The sequence below is a fragment of the Saccoglossus kowalevskii genome, chromosome 8 (genome assembly GCF_978046115.1).
Source record: "Saccoglossus kowalevskii chromosome 8, keSacKowa6.1, whole genome shotgun sequence".
In the NCBI taxonomy this organism is placed as follows: domain Eukaryota; kingdom Metazoa; phylum Hemichordata; class Enteropneusta; family Harrimaniidae; genus Saccoglossus; species Saccoglossus kowalevskii.
In genome coordinates, this window is record NC_140648.1 from 3,199,946 (window position 1) to 3,219,122 (window position 19,177).

The 19,177-nt window shown below is 33.9% G+C and overlaps 1 protein-coding gene across 1 annotated transcript in view; it reads right to left on the bottom strand.

Moving 5' to 3' along the window:
- The window catches only part of LOC100374777 (DNA ligase 1-like), a 53,282-nt gene extending 34,383 nt beyond the window's left edge, over positions 1-18,899 (bottom strand). Inside the window, exons 1-15 of the mRNA XM_085502021.1 lie at positions 18,782-18,899; positions 18,643-18,699; positions 18,233-18,428; positions 17,518-17,659; positions 16,935-17,146; positions 14,258-14,564; positions 13,928-14,069; positions 13,400-13,501; positions 8,490-8,719; positions 8,113-8,177; positions 7,701-7,802; positions 7,193-7,269; positions 5,897-5,988; positions 5,411-5,510; positions 1,827-2,028 (exon numbers count right to left, since the gene is read on the bottom strand). Coding sequence (XP_085358147.1) covers positions 1,827-2,028; positions 5,411-5,510; positions 5,897-5,988; positions 7,193-7,269; positions 7,701-7,802; positions 8,113-8,177; positions 8,490-8,719; positions 13,400-13,501; positions 13,928-14,069; positions 14,258-14,564; positions 16,935-17,146; positions 17,518-17,659; positions 18,233-18,428; positions 18,643-18,699; positions 18,782-18,801 — 2,046 coding nt within the window. The 5' untranslated portion in view covers positions 18,802-18,899. The remainder of the gene's footprint in view (positions 1-1,826; positions 2,029-5,410; positions 5,511-5,896; positions 5,989-7,192; positions 7,270-7,700; positions 7,803-8,112; positions 8,178-8,489; positions 8,720-13,399; positions 13,502-13,927; positions 14,070-14,257; positions 14,565-16,934; positions 17,147-17,517; positions 17,660-18,232; positions 18,429-18,642; positions 18,700-18,781) is intronic.
- Between the last annotated feature and the right edge of the window lie 278 nt (positions 18,900-19,177).

The following is a 19,177-nucleotide window of genomic DNA, read 5'->3' on the forward strand; positions in this document are numbered from 1 at the left end:
CAGGGAAAACGGAATGATTTTTTTTTTAATCAAAAAATTAGTTGTTTTCAAAATATAAACTGAGCATTCAAAGAATAATTTAACATTGTTCGCAGAAATAACAGCTCATTGTCGAAACGAAGCTTACCCATTCGGGCTATTCACAATAGGTGTCAATGACTACGGTAAAATATAAAGTAGACTCTTTTAGGCGCCAGGAGTGAATGAAATATCTAAAATATTTAAAAAAAAAAACTAAAAAAAAATGCCGAAAAAAGCCGGGCGATTTCATGGTCCGTTGCAGACTACTCGACCGAACGTCCATACACGTGTTGTCACTGCACATCGGCCATGTTGAATCGTACGAGATCGGCAAAATCTTCATTACAACTAACAGTTTAATGCTCACAACATAAAAATACGAATATAATCATATGCAACCTACTATTATATAATGAATAAATTGATCGACACAGGGACATTCTCCCCCCCCCCCCCCCCGAGTTGTGGATATTTCAGAAATCGCGTCACAAGCAAAAGACCGGATAACGATTTACTAACTTGAAACTATGTCCCCATGAATTAATCGTCCGTGTACAATAATTTGACAGGGTATACAATTTACAAACTAGTTTCGTAGATTGGAGACAATTGTTTGCTTTTTTGGCTTTTCACAAGAATATAAAGCTGGCAATCATCATAATATTCACGTCCGTACGTACGTCACGGAATGTACACCAATCGTACCCCAAAATACATTCAATTTTGTAGAAACTCGAGAACTTACCTTTGCAAACACGTCTCTTATGCCGCCTTCTTGAAGTTCTTGAAATCAAATAAGGTTACTAGTTCTTCTAGCAACTAGTGAATGAGACCACTGAGCCGAACAGAATACATGTATAAACAGTACTATAATAAATTGCACGCAATGGAGAAATCACGTGCCGTAATAACAGCAGCGTTACTCACAGATCTAATCTACTGTAAAATATTTTATTTCAGCTGGAATTATCATTCGCTGAAAAGACTTTTTCTGGCCGCTTTGTATTGAATTTATTTTCAGTGATTTTTGACAAGTTGACTGTAAAATATAAGAAAAGGGTATATTCGCTGGATTTTATTTTAACTGAAACATTCCTTCAGCGAAAATAGCAAAAAAATGTTGCAAGCAAAAATAAAGTATTTTACAGTAATTAATTTATTCTGAGTATGCGCAGACGTTCTGTCAATGTTGCCGGGAGAGGTAATTTTTGATGAAAATCGTGAAAAAGACCCACTTGGGATTTTCAGATTTGGAAAAAAAAAATACGTGCATACTCGGAAGACACTTATTCATCAACCTGCCAAGTTTCACTGATACCTGCTGTAGAATTTCTGAGAAAATGTTGGAGACGGAAAAAGGACAAAACCTGAATTATAAGTCCCCTTTTCAGGCTGCGCCTGAACGGGGACTAAAAAGTGATATAAAAAAAAGTATGTTGTATTCTCGAACAATTGTGGAACTCTTTCATCTGCAAGAATCATGATGTTTGCCATGACTTCCCCTTTAACTCGATACTAAACTTGTGCTATAACTCTACATTGAAATGTGACCACATGGAGAATTATGAAGACTGCTCTGACGAGTCAAACTGCAAAGGTAAGCTGATTCTGCATGTGAGGGCAGTAAATTAGTACAAAAACGGACACCTTTTGGGGACACTCCCATGCAACCCAAAATATTCATGGTTCTGGATGATTATTTTTAAAGAATTCAAAAGAAAATTCACACAAATTTAAATCATGGTTGATCTGAAACATTTTTTTTGCGTTGTTTTATTTTGACTCTACAATGAAATCTTATTTACCTGCGCCCTTTCGCCATCGTATTTATACTCGCATGTAAACGCTGCATCTTCAAATCTTGAGAGAACTTCAGTGACACCCTTAGTAGGATGTGCTAACATTGGTTTTAACGGGATACCTGGCGTCAATTTACAATGCTTTGGTAATTCCTCAATGCCTTCTTTTAACAACGTTGGAATGATCATATCGTAATTAGGCATCTCACTTAAAAGAATAAATAGAACAGGGAAATATAAGCTGAAGACGTATAAGCTGCATTTTTTAATTTATTCGCATTTATTACTTCATATCAATTTTTTATTAGCGCAAATGATTTTTATTGTACCAAATACCGATAAGGAAACTCTTGGTAGGATATATACAGGGTAATATATCAGGTTATGTGGTCTATACTTATGATAAAAGCAGACGAAAAACTGTGGTTTAAACAACTTTCAAGGGTGTACAGGCGCTGTTTACTTGTATAGGTGATTACACTCATTTGCGTTTTTGCATGCATGCACAGAGACTAGTTGACAAGAACCGGTCGTTTGTACCCAAAGATAAAATAATAGCATAGTTCACTGCTGTTTAAATATCATGAGCTAAAGATGACATTTGTTATCAGTAAGCTGGTTAGCAAAAAATGTCACAGTATAAAACTTATAACCTGTATATTCTGAACATTTCTTTCATAAGTATTCATTTGGTAACAACAACCAATTACAATCAGTATCATACATATTAAAATTACAAAAAAAAATATCAGATCATGCCTCTCAAAAAAGAAAATGGCTCAATTATTTGGACACTGTTTTTGTCTCAACACTGATATGTTTATGAAATTAACTATATTAAGGTAGAGATGCAGGTTCGTGGGCACTTGGGAGTGAAATTTTTTTTTTTTGCTTTTTATTATCCAAAAAGTCTTGGCTATAGACTGTTGAAATTTTGTAGAATTGTGAATAGTGGAACATACTCAAAAAACGATTTTAAAATATAGATAACAGGTGCAAAATTATCTCTTTTGAATGCTTAGCAAGATTTAGCAAGGCTGTACATAAATAATAAAAAAAAAACATGGTGAAAAAAATAAATGACGGGATATTATGCAGTGTTCTCCCCACATAGAACAAAGCATGGCGGCACCGCCATGCTTGGCGACCCGGCCGCCACGCTTGGGCTCGGACCGCCATGCTTACAACTTCACCCCCATGCTAATAGGATGCATTGTTTACGTCCATTTGACCCGCTCACACGTAGCACTGCATAAATTATCACCGTCTACGCCACGGCGGTTTGAACTTGCCGGGACAAATTAAACAGTCCCATTGTTAAACACGTGTGAAGTACAGACGCTGTCAATGGGGAACAAATTGTCACTCAAGTTGCAAACACCGAGATCTATACGACTAAACATGTAAAGGAAAAAAAGGTGATGCCGCCCGGCTAAAACGTACAATCACCGCTAGCACAGTACAGAAACGGAAGCGTGTAGAAACACAGAAACGGCGTGAGGCTGGTTTTGATGAGTCGTGGAAAAAGACATTTCCCTGGTTAAGGTCAATTGTTCAGGTAAGATTTCGTAATTTTAGAAATAAAATGCCAGTGTGTGTGTGTTTTGCCGATCGTAAGAACACCGAACATGGTAGGCCTACACCGATTTCAATCAACATCTTAGACACGAGGCTGGTATAGACACGACATGAAAAAAAAACATCACTCGTTACTGTCAACTTTTTTTAGATTATTTATGGATATCTTCTTAGATTAATGGGTACGCGTATGTTATAATTTGTCCAAGCAAAAAAAAAATCGAATTTTGTAATCTTCCGGTCACATGTTGACCTGTGTAGGTATTTCCAAGATGGCGGCCTGTCAACGTCTTGCGAACGACAGCTGCTATCATCACGCGCTATGATCGATGGAATCCCGATTTGTATACATAATTCTATTGTTACGTTTTAATTTTAATTGAATAGTGACCTCATGTTTTTTTTCCTCAAAATTCCCGAGTCTCCTTGTCGTTGACCTGACAAAACCAACATGTAAACAACATGTTTTGCAGACGAAATGCTATCCATACGGCACTGGGTTCCCGATCGTGGCACAATTCAATCGTTATGTTTACATTTATTTGAACCTCAATCCTCATTGTTTTTTTTTATTATTTATCATTTTTTCCCACTAGGAATGTTGTGCAGTTAATGCTCAAAGCACAACATGATTGCAAAGAGTGGATCTTCTTTATGGAACAAAGTCTTGTATGTTTGTTTTTGTGAGAGTGAATCCTGGAAAATATGCAAATTAGTATGCAAATTAGCATGCAAATTAGACCGCCATGCTTGCCTCTGAGCCTGGGGAGAACACTGTTATGCACTGTATTTAACTTTTAACAAAACGATAATACATTTAAATTTGAAACTGTAACAGCCATTTTAATTACGAGCGTTAGCAAAATTCTTACTGAGTGAATTGTTATGCAAATTATCTCAGCTTCTTTTTAGTGAACATTCCAGAACTTTAATGTGTTTATCTTCAAAACGCTGTCGGGGCATTGTTTTTGGTTGATCAGTGTTACAACAATCGTACAGCCTGGGTGTTAATTTATGCATAAACTTGAAGTAGTGAAATTTGACAACTGGTAGACAGTTTTCAAGACGGCGCTTTCTTCATAGTAAACAGATGTACCCATAAACCAATTTTGACAGGAAACAGAAGCATGGTTTAGAAGCTAATTTTTTTTAAATCACTTTTGACCAAAAAAGCACATTTTTGTGCATATTTCAAACTACAGTGTCCATAAAAATAAAATACTAACAAAACTTTAAAATTCATACAATAAGCTTTCCGAAAATATATAGTTTTGTGGACAAGGGAGGTCATCTTCGTTTCCTAATTAACTAATTAACATACCTGTCAGGTAAACTGCATCTCTACCTTAAGTTTAAGAATGCTTATTAGCTTTTTATAACATAATATTTATAATATAATAAATTCTGTAAACTGATATGTTTTCTCTGCTTTAAATTTTTGTTGATCTACTTCTAGGCATTCATACGAATAGATCTAGCAAGTCAATATTTTTATTCAAAATTCAATTGCTATGTAAAACTTGAAAGATGTAAAAATAGAAAGATTTTCAGACAGTTTTTGTCTAATATTCTGACACCATACTTCATTTCCTACAATAGAATGTATTTGAACATAACTGATAAAATGTGCTTATCCTCAGGGGCGGAGCTATGTCACAAGACATTCCATGTTGCTAAGACGCGCACCACTGTACCATTCTATGGGCTGTGTGCGAGCTGCTGTGGAACGCAAGTCTAGCCGGTGAAAATATCTAAATTTAAGAAAACACAAACTAAACCTAGAAGTAATCCTGAACAACCAAATGTATATATGCACACGCAGGGGTAATCTTGTCACACTGTTCAAGGGAGTTTCAACAACCATCCCAAAATACTGTTTTCTGAGAGTTTTTGGCCTTTGTTTTCACCACGATGGTTGTTGCCAGACCGTGAAAATGCCCGGATGTCTGCTCCCGAGAATAGTGAAGTGCGCCCTCTTGTGGGAATAGAATGTGACAATTTCATTTACATACCAGTAGGTAGTTTTGATTATCAGCACCGATTCTTCCAATTTCTTTTTTAAAGATTCTGCCGACATTCCTTTGCCTGCATCAAGAATTTCCGGTGGGAAAGCTAGATGATGTAACGAATACGGAATTATCATAAAATGTTATTACTGGAAAAATGACATGGATACAGAGCTTTTCTTTACCAGCACACTCCATCATGAGCCAATTCTCGATCAAAAGTTTATGTATCCATGGTAACACATAACATACATTGCTTTCACGGCTATTTTGAATATAGGACCTGTTTTCACAAATCACAACTGAATAAATATAGTAAAAATAGTTAATATTTAAAAAAGATTGTACATATTCTATCAATAAATGTGGCTTCAAGGTGGTCAATGTCTTGAGTTGAAAGTAAAATTAATTTTACACAACATATCAAGAATGTATGTGCAAAAGTGATATGTAAATACAGGTTGATTTCAATGTAATTCGAGATTGACTTACACTGTCCTGGCGGTGTAAGTGCTACAGCACGTCCTAAAGCCGCTAACACAGATTGTTCTGCCAAACCAATACGTAGTTTACCAGTTAACGACCTAAAATAAGAAACAAATAAATACTTTATCAAATACCAACAAAGTTTTCTTTCATCATTGCTTTGTAGGAAATAATTAATCATCATGATGCATTATGGGAGATAATTTAACAAATCACAATGCATTATGGGAGATAAGTTAGCAAATCACAATGCATTATGGGAGATAATTTAGTAAATCACAATACATTATAGGTGATAATTTAGCAAATCACAATGCATTATGGGAGATAATTTAGTAAATCACAATGCATTATGGGAGATAATTTAGCAAATCACAATGCATTATGGGAGATAATTTACTAAATCACAATGCATTGTGGGAGATAATTTAGCAAATCACAATGCATTATAGGAGATAATTTAATAAATCACAATGCATTATAGGTGATAATTTAGCAAATCACAATGCATTATGGGAGATAATTTAGTAAATCACAATGCATTATGGGAGATAATTTAGCAAATCACAATGCATTATGGGAGATAATTTAGCAAATCACAATGCATTATGGGAGATAATTTAGTAAATCACACACAATGCATTATAGGTGATAAGTTAGCAAATATTGCATTATGGGAGATAATTTAGCAAATCACAATGCATTATGGAAGATACGTTAGCAAATCACACACAATGCATTATGGGAGATAAGTTAGCAAATCACAATGCATTATGGGAGATAATTTAGCAAATTACAATGCATTATGCGAGATAATTTAGCAAATCACAATGCATCATGAGAAGTTAGAAAATCACAATGCATTATGGGAGAGAAGTTAGCAAATCACAATGCATTATGGGAGATAATTTAGAAAATCACAATGCATTATGGAAGATAAGTTAGCAAATCACACACAATGCATTATGGGAGATAAGTTAGCAAATCACAATGCATTATGGGAGATAATTTAGCAAATTACAATGCATTATGCGAGATAATTTAGCAAATCACAATGCATCATGAGAGAAGTTAGAAAATCACAATGCATTATGGGAAAGAAGTTAGAAAATCACAATGCATTATGGGAAAGAAGTTAGCAAATCACAATGCATCATGAGAGAAGTTAGAAAATCACAATGCATTATAGAAGATAAGTTAGCATATTGCAATGCATTATGGGAGATAAGTTAGCAAATTACTATGTATAATGGGAATCAAGTTCCTAATAAATAAAAATACAAATTTGAAATAAGTCTCTACCTGATGAGATACCGGGCTTCTGAGAACCTACATGCTACAAACATTCCCTTTATTTTGTCTATCTTCCTTGACATCGACTGCAAAAAAAAAAACCCAAAAAATATAAATTGTTGGTTTCACACAATTATTAGAAAGTGTCCACACACAAGACCACATGAGTATACATCTCCAAACAACTTAGCGATAAAACTATTTTAATAGAATAGCAGATTAACTAGTAGTCAAATTTTAGAAGTTGGTTTTCATAAAATAATCAGCAGTTGGCTTAATCAACTTTTCCAATGTTGTCATTATCAGTGTGGTTGAATCAGCTTTATGTGCTGTAATGAAACAATTGACTGATTTTCAAAAAAAAGATATATCATTTTTCTACTTCTGTGTCTTGTGTACACAACTCATCAACTCTCATCTATGGAACAAAATGGTGAATGCCATAAACAAAGTAAAATAGAAGAAAGTTATAGAGGGCGCTCTAACACCAGAGCAAAACTATCAGAACAGAACTTACTGCATTTCCAGTCATGGAAGAAATATCTTTGAGTTTTGTGAACACTCCATATGCTGTCAGTTTGGGAGGGGCAAACATTGTACGCTGATTACTTCGACTTGACTAGGAGAAAAAAATTAAATGAACATCATCAATAAAATCATAATGGGACTTTTAAAGTATAAAGCTAAGTTATGAGTAAATTCTACCAAGACAATACGTCAAATAAATGTGATGTGCAACAATCTTTTGTTGATTTTAGTTTATTTTATTGTGAAAGTGTCTCTTTGGCTTAAAGGTTTGAATCTAATATATGTTATGATTTTCATTTGACCATTCTAGTAATCTTTGAATAATAATAATGATGATGATAATAATAATAAAAATAATAATAGTTGTGACCTTGCACTTATTCATATGATATGAAACTTACTTCAGCAACTAATCCAATGTCTCCTTTTTCAGCGGTATCTATTTTAATTTTATCCAAACTTCGTCCTGTTGTACAAGAAAGAAAGTTGAGTGTATCATAGTTTAGATATATTACATCGGTATGATGTAAACTGACAGAGTTAAAAATAATAAACATTAATCACACCTGAGATGAAACTCTAGATTTATCAAATAACATTTTAATAAATATTTTCTGTATTCAATTGAAATATATTTGACCTTCCTACATTGCTTTGCTGGCGATAGTCAGTGTCATCATAAAAATTTAAAACAAACAAAAATTAGATATGAAAAGTAATTTTAAAAAGTTTGAGGAAAAAGCAAATCAAACTAACCATTAACAAGTGACACACTTACCAGTGGCCTGGGCTATTGTTTTCATTAGCACAGTCTCACCAAGACCCAACTCTATTCCTTCATACGCTGGTGCTAATTTATTTAGACATAAATATAAACAATATAAAAGATCATCCGGTGACAGAACGATCACTGAACGAAAAAAATTGCCTAAAATATTCACAATCTTGAGCCTAGCAGTGATTTCTTCAATTGCTTCAAAGGTACGGGCAACGGCAAGGTACGGGACTCTGAAAACAAATACATGTTCCTGAATAAATAAATCTTAACAATGTAGTGAGATATTGTTTGCTACAATATTAGTCGGAGAATGTGTTTTGAAATTGACAACAAATATGTCATACTCAAAACTAGACTGACCTAATGAAATAACAAGATGGGTAATAATTACAAGTTGTTCAAAAATTGCAACTAATCATTCCAAATTTGAATATTTACATAAGGGACGACGTCAAAAGATCGATGTCGGATAAATTTTTTTTAGTTTTTTCCCAAAACCCCCCACTGAAACTTAATTGATAAATATTGATCATGGCGTCAGACTACATTCACCATTAAATACAAATTGATAATCGGACAGTAGTATGGCATAGCAGGGCTCATACCACTAATTGAATTTCCATAGACGACAATGTTAACATATGACGAGATTGCTATATGAAAATGACGAAGAAAGTTAAAAACATGGATCAAAAATATTTTAAAAATTTCATTGGTTCTTGCAAGGCATTTAAATTGAGGGCTACGAGCATCCATTGGTTAATTAGTGGCATGAGACCAGCAGTTGGTTGTAATAATGAAGGGGAATATACGCATGCGCAAACTACTTTTTTGGGTTCTGCGCAGACTCTAGGTCCATGCCCTGAAGTTGACCTCATTTGACGCACATATTTACACTCTGACCAAACCGTTTTCTTGTCTTGGATGTTTGTTTTTTCATTTTCAGTTATTTTTGTCTATGATTGGATAGAAAAAAAAAACTACAAATACTCCAAGGTTTTTTTGACTTTATTAAAAAATAAAATTGTTTTTGTAGGATAGAAACTTTTTGAGGTCAAAACCCCCCACCCCCAAACTAATTAAAAGCAAATAAGTTTTTTATCCGACATCTATCTTTTGACGTGGTCTCTAACCATGGTAAAAGAGATTGAAGAATATATTGCAATGAAGAAGAGTAAACTCGAGGTACATAACAAAAAGTGGTCAATCATACATGAAAGACTAACTCAGGTTTATTAAATTAAAATAGTCTGTATCTATTTATTTATTTTCTAACTAGCTAAATTTTACAACCATTTTTAAAAAAAATCATATCTTGAGATTAAGACCTCTGTAATGTAATGTAACGTATACGTTTTGTTAACGTACTCAACCGCATTAGCGCCCAGGGTCCTCAACTCATAAAATCAGGATTTTTTAGGGGTGGGCGCTTACCCGAGCACCCCCTCAGAAAAGAGTGCAACTGACAATTTATATACATACAATAAAAAATCCAAGAAAGCTTAGAAAGAACTCCCATGTGCTGAGAGTATTGGAGACACATTAAATATAATTTGAAATTACTTAGCTGAAAACTAATTATGCAAATCAGAAAATTAATATGAACAGATTTGAGTGTAAAACTAATGAGGTCTGCGTAATGTAACAAAAGATCTATGTACCAAGTTTAATTGAAATTTGATTAGAACCAAAAAATTAAGAATTATTATGCTAATTAGGGAATTAATATGAACAGATTTTTACCCGAAACTAATTAGGTTTGTACATTGTCCTAGAGCATCTTTGTACTAAGTTTCATTGAAATGGAATAATTACTTTAGATATCAGTGTGAAAGCTTAAAATTGGTTAATTATGCAAATTAGGTAATTAATATGTACAGATTTTAACCCACACTTATCGAGGTCTGTCTATTGTCCTACAGCATCCATGTACAAACATTCATTGATACATGTATGTGATAATCAGTACCTGAGATATCAGTGTGAAAGTTGGAAATTGGTTAATTATGCAAATTAGGTGATTAATATGCACAAATATTTACCGAAAACTAATTGTGTCTCTGCATAATTCTAGAATCATTGAAATGTAATGATTAGTACTTTAGATATCAGTAGAAAAGCTGAAAATTAATTATGCAAATTAGGTAATTAATATGCACAATTATTTACCCTAAAACTAATCAGGGATCTGCATAGTCCTAAAAGATCTATGTACCAAGTTTCATTGAAATGCAATGATTAGTACTTGAGATACCCGTGAAATAGCTGAAAATTAACTAATTATGCAAATTAGGTGATTAATAGTCCTTGAGTATGTTAGTACCAAGTTTCATTGAAATGTAATGCTCACTACTTATATCAAAAGCTGAAAATTAATTAATTATGCAAATTAGGTAATTATATGTATTGATATTACCATAAAAACTATCAGGTCTGTGCAGTGTCATATGACATCTATGTACCAAGTTTCATTGAAATGTGATGATTAGTACTTGAGATATCAGTGGAAAAACCGAAAATTGACTAATCATTATGCAAATTAGGTAATTAGTATCCACGGATTATTACCAAAAACTAATCAAAACCTAGCATTAGTTCAGAGCATCTATGTACCAAGTTTCATCAAAATCCAATGAGTGGTTGTTTAGATATCAGTGGAACAGTCATGGAACCACTAAACAAGCAGCCTATCGGCTGAGATAGCTCCGCTGTTAGCAATGCACATTTCAATTAAAGAACTGAAGACATCATTAGAAAATGAACAATATGAATAGTATCAAAGCAATCGGACTTACAGTTTTTAACAAGAAGTCGAAAATATCACTTTTTACCAAAAATTACAAAAATATTCACCAAAATAAATTAATTAGAGAATTGAAGACATCATCACAAAACGAACAAATCTGAGAGAGGTCCACATGTAGTACCTATATATGTAATATCAAAGCAATCGGACTTACAGTTTTCAACAAGAAGACGAAAATATCACTTTTTACCAAAAATGACAAAAATATTCACCAAAATTAGAGAATTGAAGATATCATCACAAAATGAACAAATCTGAGAGAGGTCCACATGTAGTACCTATATATGTAATATCAAAGCAATCGGACTTGCGGTTTTTAACAAGAAGTCAAAAATATCACTTTTTACCAAAAATGACAAAAATATTCACCAAAATTAGAGAATTGAAGATATCATCACGAAATAAACAAATCTGAGAGAGGTCCACATGTAGTACCTATATATGTAGTATCAAAGCAATTGGACTTGCGATTTTTAACAAGAAGTCGAAAATATCACTTTTCACCCAAAAATGACAAAAATATTCACCAAAAATAGAGAATTAAAGATATCATTACAAAATGAACAAATCTGAGAGAGATCTACATGTAGTACCTATATATGTAATATCAAAGCATTTGCACTTGCGGTTTTTTACAAGAAGTCGAAAATATCAGTTTTTACCAAAAATGACAAAAATATTCACCAAAATTAGAGAATTAAAGATATCATTACAAAATGAACAAATCTGAGAGAGGTCCACATGTAGTACCTATATATGTAATATCAAAGCAATTGCACTTGTGGTTTTTAACAAGAAGTCGAAAATATCAGTTTTTACCAAAAATGACAAAAATATTCACCAAAATTAGAGAATTAAAGATATCATTACAAAATGAACAAATCTGAGAGAGGTCCACATGTAGTACCTATATATGTAATATCAAAGCAATTGCACTTGCGGTTTTTAACAAGAAGTCGAAAATATCAGTTTTTACCAAAAATGACAAAAATATTCACCAAAATTAGAGAATTGAAGATATCATCACGAAATGAACAAATCTGAGAGAGGTCCACATGTAGTACCTCTATATGTAATATCAAAGCAATTGCACTTGCGGTTTTTAACAAGAAGTCGAAAATATCAGTTTTTACCAAAAATGACAAAAATATTCACCAAAATTAGAGAATTAAAGATATCAACATGAAATGAACAAACCTAAGAGAGGTCTACCCAAGGTACATATACAACAAGTATCAAAGCATTTAGGCTTGTAGTTTTCAAGAAGAAGTCGAAAAAGTAAAACATTGACACGGACGACGACGACGACGACGGACAATCACTCATATGATAAGCTCCGCTCGACAAAGTCGACAGCGGAGCTAAAAATAGCTAATTATCATGCAAATTAGGTAATTAATATGCACAGATTTTTACCAAAAACTAATCAAATCTGCACATATGTTCAGAGCATCTATGTACTAAGTTTCATCAAAATCCAATGAGTGGTTCTTTAGATATCAGTGGAACAGTCATAGAACAGCTAAAAATTAGCTAATTATCATGCAAATTAGGTAATTAACGAGCATGGATTTTTACCAAAACCTAATCAAATCTGCGCATTGGCCCAGGAGCATCTATGCACCAAGTTTCATCATAAACCGATGTATGGTTCTTGAGATAGCAGTGGAACAGTCGGACACACATACACACACACACACATATACAGACACACTAACTGCAAAGACTCCCATTATGTGCTTCGCACATGGGAGCCAAAAAAAAAAAAAAAGCTTATCTAAGTTTTGATGAAAACTGCCACTACAAATACCAATAGTTGGTTCGAGATTCAACACAAGCAAAATGATTTGAATGAGTAATAATATCTTTTTCCTCAATTGGCAATGTGACACTGTGCACCACAGAAATGAATGAAGGTATAAAACATAGAAAAAAGTTAGCAAAGTGGTTGATACTTCCCTGTTATGACTGAAATGAATCCAGAACAACTAAGTGCCATTTATTTACCAATGCAACTCTAAGCAACATTAGAAAGTGTGTTGAATGGGAAGATCATGATCTGTTATTTTTAAATAGTAAATTTTATTCAAATTACTTCACTTACTTCTCACCACGTTTCCAGCATGCATCGTCAATCGGATGATATTTCTCTTTGTAAGGTTCATATGCATTATCTTTACTTGATGGTTTCTGCATACCAAAGACACTGATTGGAAATAAGTCAAATATCAATCAAGATCAGACTCAAAACAGCGCTAATATGCAATTAAATACTTAATTTTATTCCAAATTTTGAATTTGGATCAGGAAATTTACAATTTGATCTTGGTGGTTACTAGTATATATCTATTCTTGTGATATGAATTATAAGTTTCTAGAATTAAAATTTACCCTAGTCAGTCCTTACAGCAGACACAAATAAGATTCATACGGGTAACTTGCAACTTCCCTGGGAAAGTCCTTATCAATGTTTCAATAAGCCATCAACTTCCCCAGATAGTTGAAAAGGTCGCAAATAAAAATCGTATGAATATTTTAGAACTTATAATCACAAGATTGCCATAATACATACCTAGACAAAAATTAATTATTCCAAATCACATTCTTCAAAACACTAATCTGTATTTGTTACCTTTTTGCAGGTTTTTCATCTTTCTGCTTTTTCTCTTTTATATCCTCATCAGATTTCTCTTCTTTTTTCTCCTTTTTCACCTCAGGTTTGGGTTTCTCTTCTTTTACTGAGGTAGTGTCAGACTTTTTTGCTGGACGTGAAGCTAAAAAAATTAAATAAACATCAAATTAAAAAATTCACTACAACATTCATACATACATATTCATGTTATGGAGATCTTGGAAGATGAATACATTTTACTAGCAAAATTGTCAAGTTGTCACCCAAAAAAATGGAAATATTTTTAAGTATACAACAGTAGAGTAATAAAATTTTTTTTAAATGTTTTACCAAAAAAGTTGTGAATGGGTGACTTTATTTTCTCTTTTTTAACTGTTGCCATGGTTTCTGTTTCTTCTTCTTCCTCTATCTTCTTTCTTTTCTTTGATTTGTTTTTTTCTTTCTTACTTGATTGCTGTTCATCATCACTATTTTCCTCTTTCACTTTTGTCTTTTTCTCTTTCTTGTGTTTTGTTTTTTTGTCACACTCAGTTGAATCCTCTTCGCTGCTTACTTCTTGTTTCACTTTGGTTTTGGGAGTCTTTATCTTGGTTTCTTTCTTAATCATCTTGCCATCATCAGACTTGGCAGTTTTCTCCTGCAAGGTACAAAAGTAAGTATTTGGAAAAATTTTGTATAAAATAATATAGGATTCGAGGGAGCTCATTTTTACCACCAAAACTTGTGTCATACTTTGGAGTAATTGTAATTATGAAGGAAATATCTTTTTTGAAGAACATCAAGGCAGTCAGGTGGTGAATTTATGCCTTCATCAATTTTGGGTTCTATTACTATGAAACATTACAGTACATCACAATACATCAGCAATCAAAACTCAAAAATAACCAAATATGAAAATTGTAACTGAAAAATGCACCTGTATGATTAGTGGCATGTCAGCACATACCTAAAAAAACTCAGGACCTAGACTCAGCTATGTCGAGATTTGCTGTCTGAACGCTTGGCACAAGTCGAGATCACACCATCAGTGATGAATGTAAGAAAACATACTGATTCATACTAGTATGACATGACAATGGAGGGAAATGCAGCTATATATGCTTGGATGCTGCAGTAATAAATGAAATTAATTCAGAATGTTGTCGGCAACGCATATTTTTGTGCTATAATATTGCAACCTTTTTTTTTTCAATGCTACATCGACATGACAAAATAATTGTTTTTCGAATCTTCTTTGCCGTTCAGGTGCAGGATGACTCGTAATAAATACCATAACAGCAAATAAATATAATTTCAATATACCGGGGTAGCAATTATTATTATTATCGTCAGTGTTCTCCCCAGGCCTTTCAAGCACTGCGGGCCCGCGTCGCTTAGACAAACGGCAGCGTCGCTTTTGTTTCGCCCGCGATCCTTGAAATCCTGCCCGCGATGCTTATTCACGTTGTATTGTTTACAAGTGTCAGCCTCGTCTAGCACATCTTTAAAACAATAACATGTATTGATCGAAAGGTAATCCCGCCTTTGTACATAGTTAGCCTTACAAAAACAGTGATAAAAACGGAAGTCTACAAGAAGTTACCAAGTCTATCAAGGGTGCGGAGCTGGCAAACTCAAAATACTAGGGTAGTAATAATTTGCCCATTGCGTCAGGATGGTTTATCCCGAGTTGCTGCACTGCGATTAATTGCGTTTTTACTACTTCATCACCAGTGACACTAATTACCAAAAATTAAAAAAACAAGTGAAATTAAGTCGCATCGGAAAAAAAAACTGTAAATAAATCGAAGTAAAAATTATTCAACTGCAGACGAGACAGACCAGGAAAAAATGAAGCCTGACCTCTAGAAATACCTCATTCATAGTGCGTCATTACCGAGGAACGCCACCCTAAGGTGACGTAACGCATGTAGTGACATCACAACCGATGCATGCTGGGTTACAACGGAGATTTTGATTGAGGTAGCAAAGATGGCGGCGCAGAGTGCATGTTTTTCCGCGATGTTTAAAAACAACATTTCGTTGGCGATTTTGACGTAATTTATAAGTTAATCATCAATGAATCGTTTTAATTAAGCAAACATTCTAAGTTTGTGTATTTTTAAACAAAAAAGTCAGGGACCGATGATCGCAACAGCAGCGGTGAATACCCGTTCAACGCAATGCTGTCAGCTGACAATGTTACGGTGATCGTAGCGTTACACAAATAATAGATAGATCAATGAAAAATCGCTGACTTTAGTTTTGAAATGCCGTTATAGAAAAAAAATGTCATTATTGATTTATTAATTTCTTCATACAGATTTTACAAATTTAACAAACAAATCCCCCCCTCCACCACGGATAAACAATATATTTACTGACTGGCTATAAGTATTTCCATTTCTTTCCTGTTCTATTTCAAACTGTATTTGACTTGATGCACACATAAAACACAATGAATGTAAATGATAAAAAATATATGAGATATGTATCTCTTCTTTATTTCAGTTATAATGTTTGTTGGGGAAACTAATTATTATGCAAACAAAATTATGCAAATAAGATGTATTGTTATGTAAATTAGCCGCGATGCTTGGCTTAGAGTCTGGGGAGAACACTGATTATCGTCATATGCGTATCGTTTTCTATGTTTTAGTCAAATAATAGATCGAAGAACGAGGGTGTGATTTTGGCACGAGTCGATTCGGTCCCAAGTGGGTTCTGACTAACGTGAACGCAACTCCTGCAATCTCTCAGCAAAAACAAATGATTAAAAATGTTGGCACATGCCAAGAAACCTTAACGTGAACGCAAGAGTCACCATCATATACATCACATTTGACCTTCGTAAACGACCTTGATCACAGAAAATATCAACTGTCAGTATTTGATCAGACTATCAAGTAAATAATGCATTGCAAATTGGTTGCTGATTGGCCAGTTTAATTTTGTCGTAAATTACGCTGGTGACCTCACTATGTACATCAAGCAACTGTTCTAAAAGTCCTCTATAAATATCAATTACCTCCTTGTTAATTTGTTTCTCATCCAGTTCCATCTCTTCCTCCTCATCATTTCCCGTTTTCACTTCTTTTTCCACTTTTTCTTTTTCCTCATCTTTCTCATTTTCGTCCTTTTCAGTTTCCTTCTGCACCGGTGTTGATTCTTTGCAAGACGTACCATTCTCGACAACTTTCACTGGCTTTTCTGGAGTCACTTTCCTCATGTGCTTCCTTGCTGTGTAAAATATTAAATAATTGACACTTTATGATTTTATGACTGGATTACATGATTGGATTACATGAACACAATTCAAACTATAGTAAGTGTTCTCCACAAGGGATTAGCCTACCATCAAATTTTATGGCCACCGAGTGATTGTCAACACCTGCTCAACAATGTACATATGACTGAGCAGTTATCATTGTTTCTGTAATAATTTGTAAATGACTTGCAGTGTTCTTTCCAGGCCATCACAAAAGATTAATCACATTGAAAAATGTGCAAATGTTTTTTGTGAGTGATGAGATTCTAAAGATTTAGAAAGAAAGGAAAGTATTTGAATGTGACACCAATTATGAATATTTATGACACACAGCAAAACAAACCTGTTTTTCGTAATGGAATACCACGGGGTGATTTGGTACTATATGTATATTTCACAAGACCTGGTGATCTGATATCATTCTCATCTTGTGACTTCTCTGATTGATCATCAGACTGCTTCTCTTCATCACTGCTCTTAGTCACCTAGCAACAAATAACAAATTAATGAAAATTCATCAATAGCTTCTCTTGTTGCAATTGTGGAGATTGAGAATACACTCCGTTTTCAGTGGCTGTCCATGGTCTTACAGTGTCAATAATTTAGACCTGGTCTGGTCAGTGTGCACATCAGTTCAAAAGGCAACACCCAAATTTTGTATTAATTTGAAAAAAAGGAAAGAAATATGCCCGTTTTTGATGACACAACAATGTGCAGATAAAGTTTCTTGATATAATATATATATATTAAAAAAATGTAACCAAAAACAAATCTTTCTTTTTGTCTTTTAACCTTACAATATATGGATATGAATGGTCGATGTATAAAAAAAACATATTCTTGGCAATTGTTGTTTTAGCCACAGGCCTGCAAATTTTTATAGTTTAAAAAGCAGAGATTCAAAATTGGTGACAAAACACAAGATAGTGATTCTATTGATGTCCCCAGGCACCAATCCTGCTTACACATTCAAGGTTGTTGCATACTTTGTGAGTTAATAAATTTATTACAACCATGCACATTTATAGATATTTCAAAACACATAGACTGTACGGTACTTTGGGTTTATCATCTGCTTGCTCTTTTTCCATTTCAACATCCTTTGTCTCCTTGACAACTTCATTTTCCTCCTCTTCTTCTTCATCATCGCTTTCTAAAATTCTTCTTGCCTTCTTTTTTGGTGGTTGTAATTTTACTGGACTCTTTTTAGATGGTGGTGAACTTCTATTTTTACTTTTCAGTGGTGGTTTCTCTCTGTGATCATTTTAAACACGAGAATAAATTACCAAGATTATGTATGGTTGTGTATACAAACTGTGAATTGTGTGAAGACACCGTGTCGTACAAAGTCGGATATCACTGGCCATTCTAACGGGTAGAAAAGTCATTAAACTCGGGATATTCTCAACCAAAATGTTTTATAACGATACAACAACATTTGACATTAAAACAAACGGCGATCACTCACGTTTTAACGCCTGGTTCCTGTTTGCCTGGCTTGGGCTTAGGGGAAGCAAAAAACGACCTGAAAAAAAAGAAAAGCGTCAACTCTGGAACATCTTCCTAATCAGAACTGGTAGTATCTTTTATAAATCGAGCTTACTTACGCTATAGATCGTTGTGCCATCGCTCTTTTCGACACAAACTTGCTTCGGATCACAACAACACAATTTTCCCGCCAATGTTGAGGTCAAACGCCAGCTGTGAAGGTCAACGTAGAAACGAATACAATGACACATAGGTCGCAGGATGGCGCTCACATCACTGATACTTCTACAGACCCATCCAGGGACGAACATTTTAATTTAGCACCTATTTATTACATGCTACCACTTTTCAGAGAAAGACATGAACAAATGGACAATTTTGAAACATTTTCATATAAATCTATGTTTATTATTACAAAAAAATCATCAGAATTTCCCAGCTGGATAATTCCAAACAATTTTAAGTACCAATCTTAAAAATATGTCACCAAACAAAATCTGATAATTTTTGGCCAT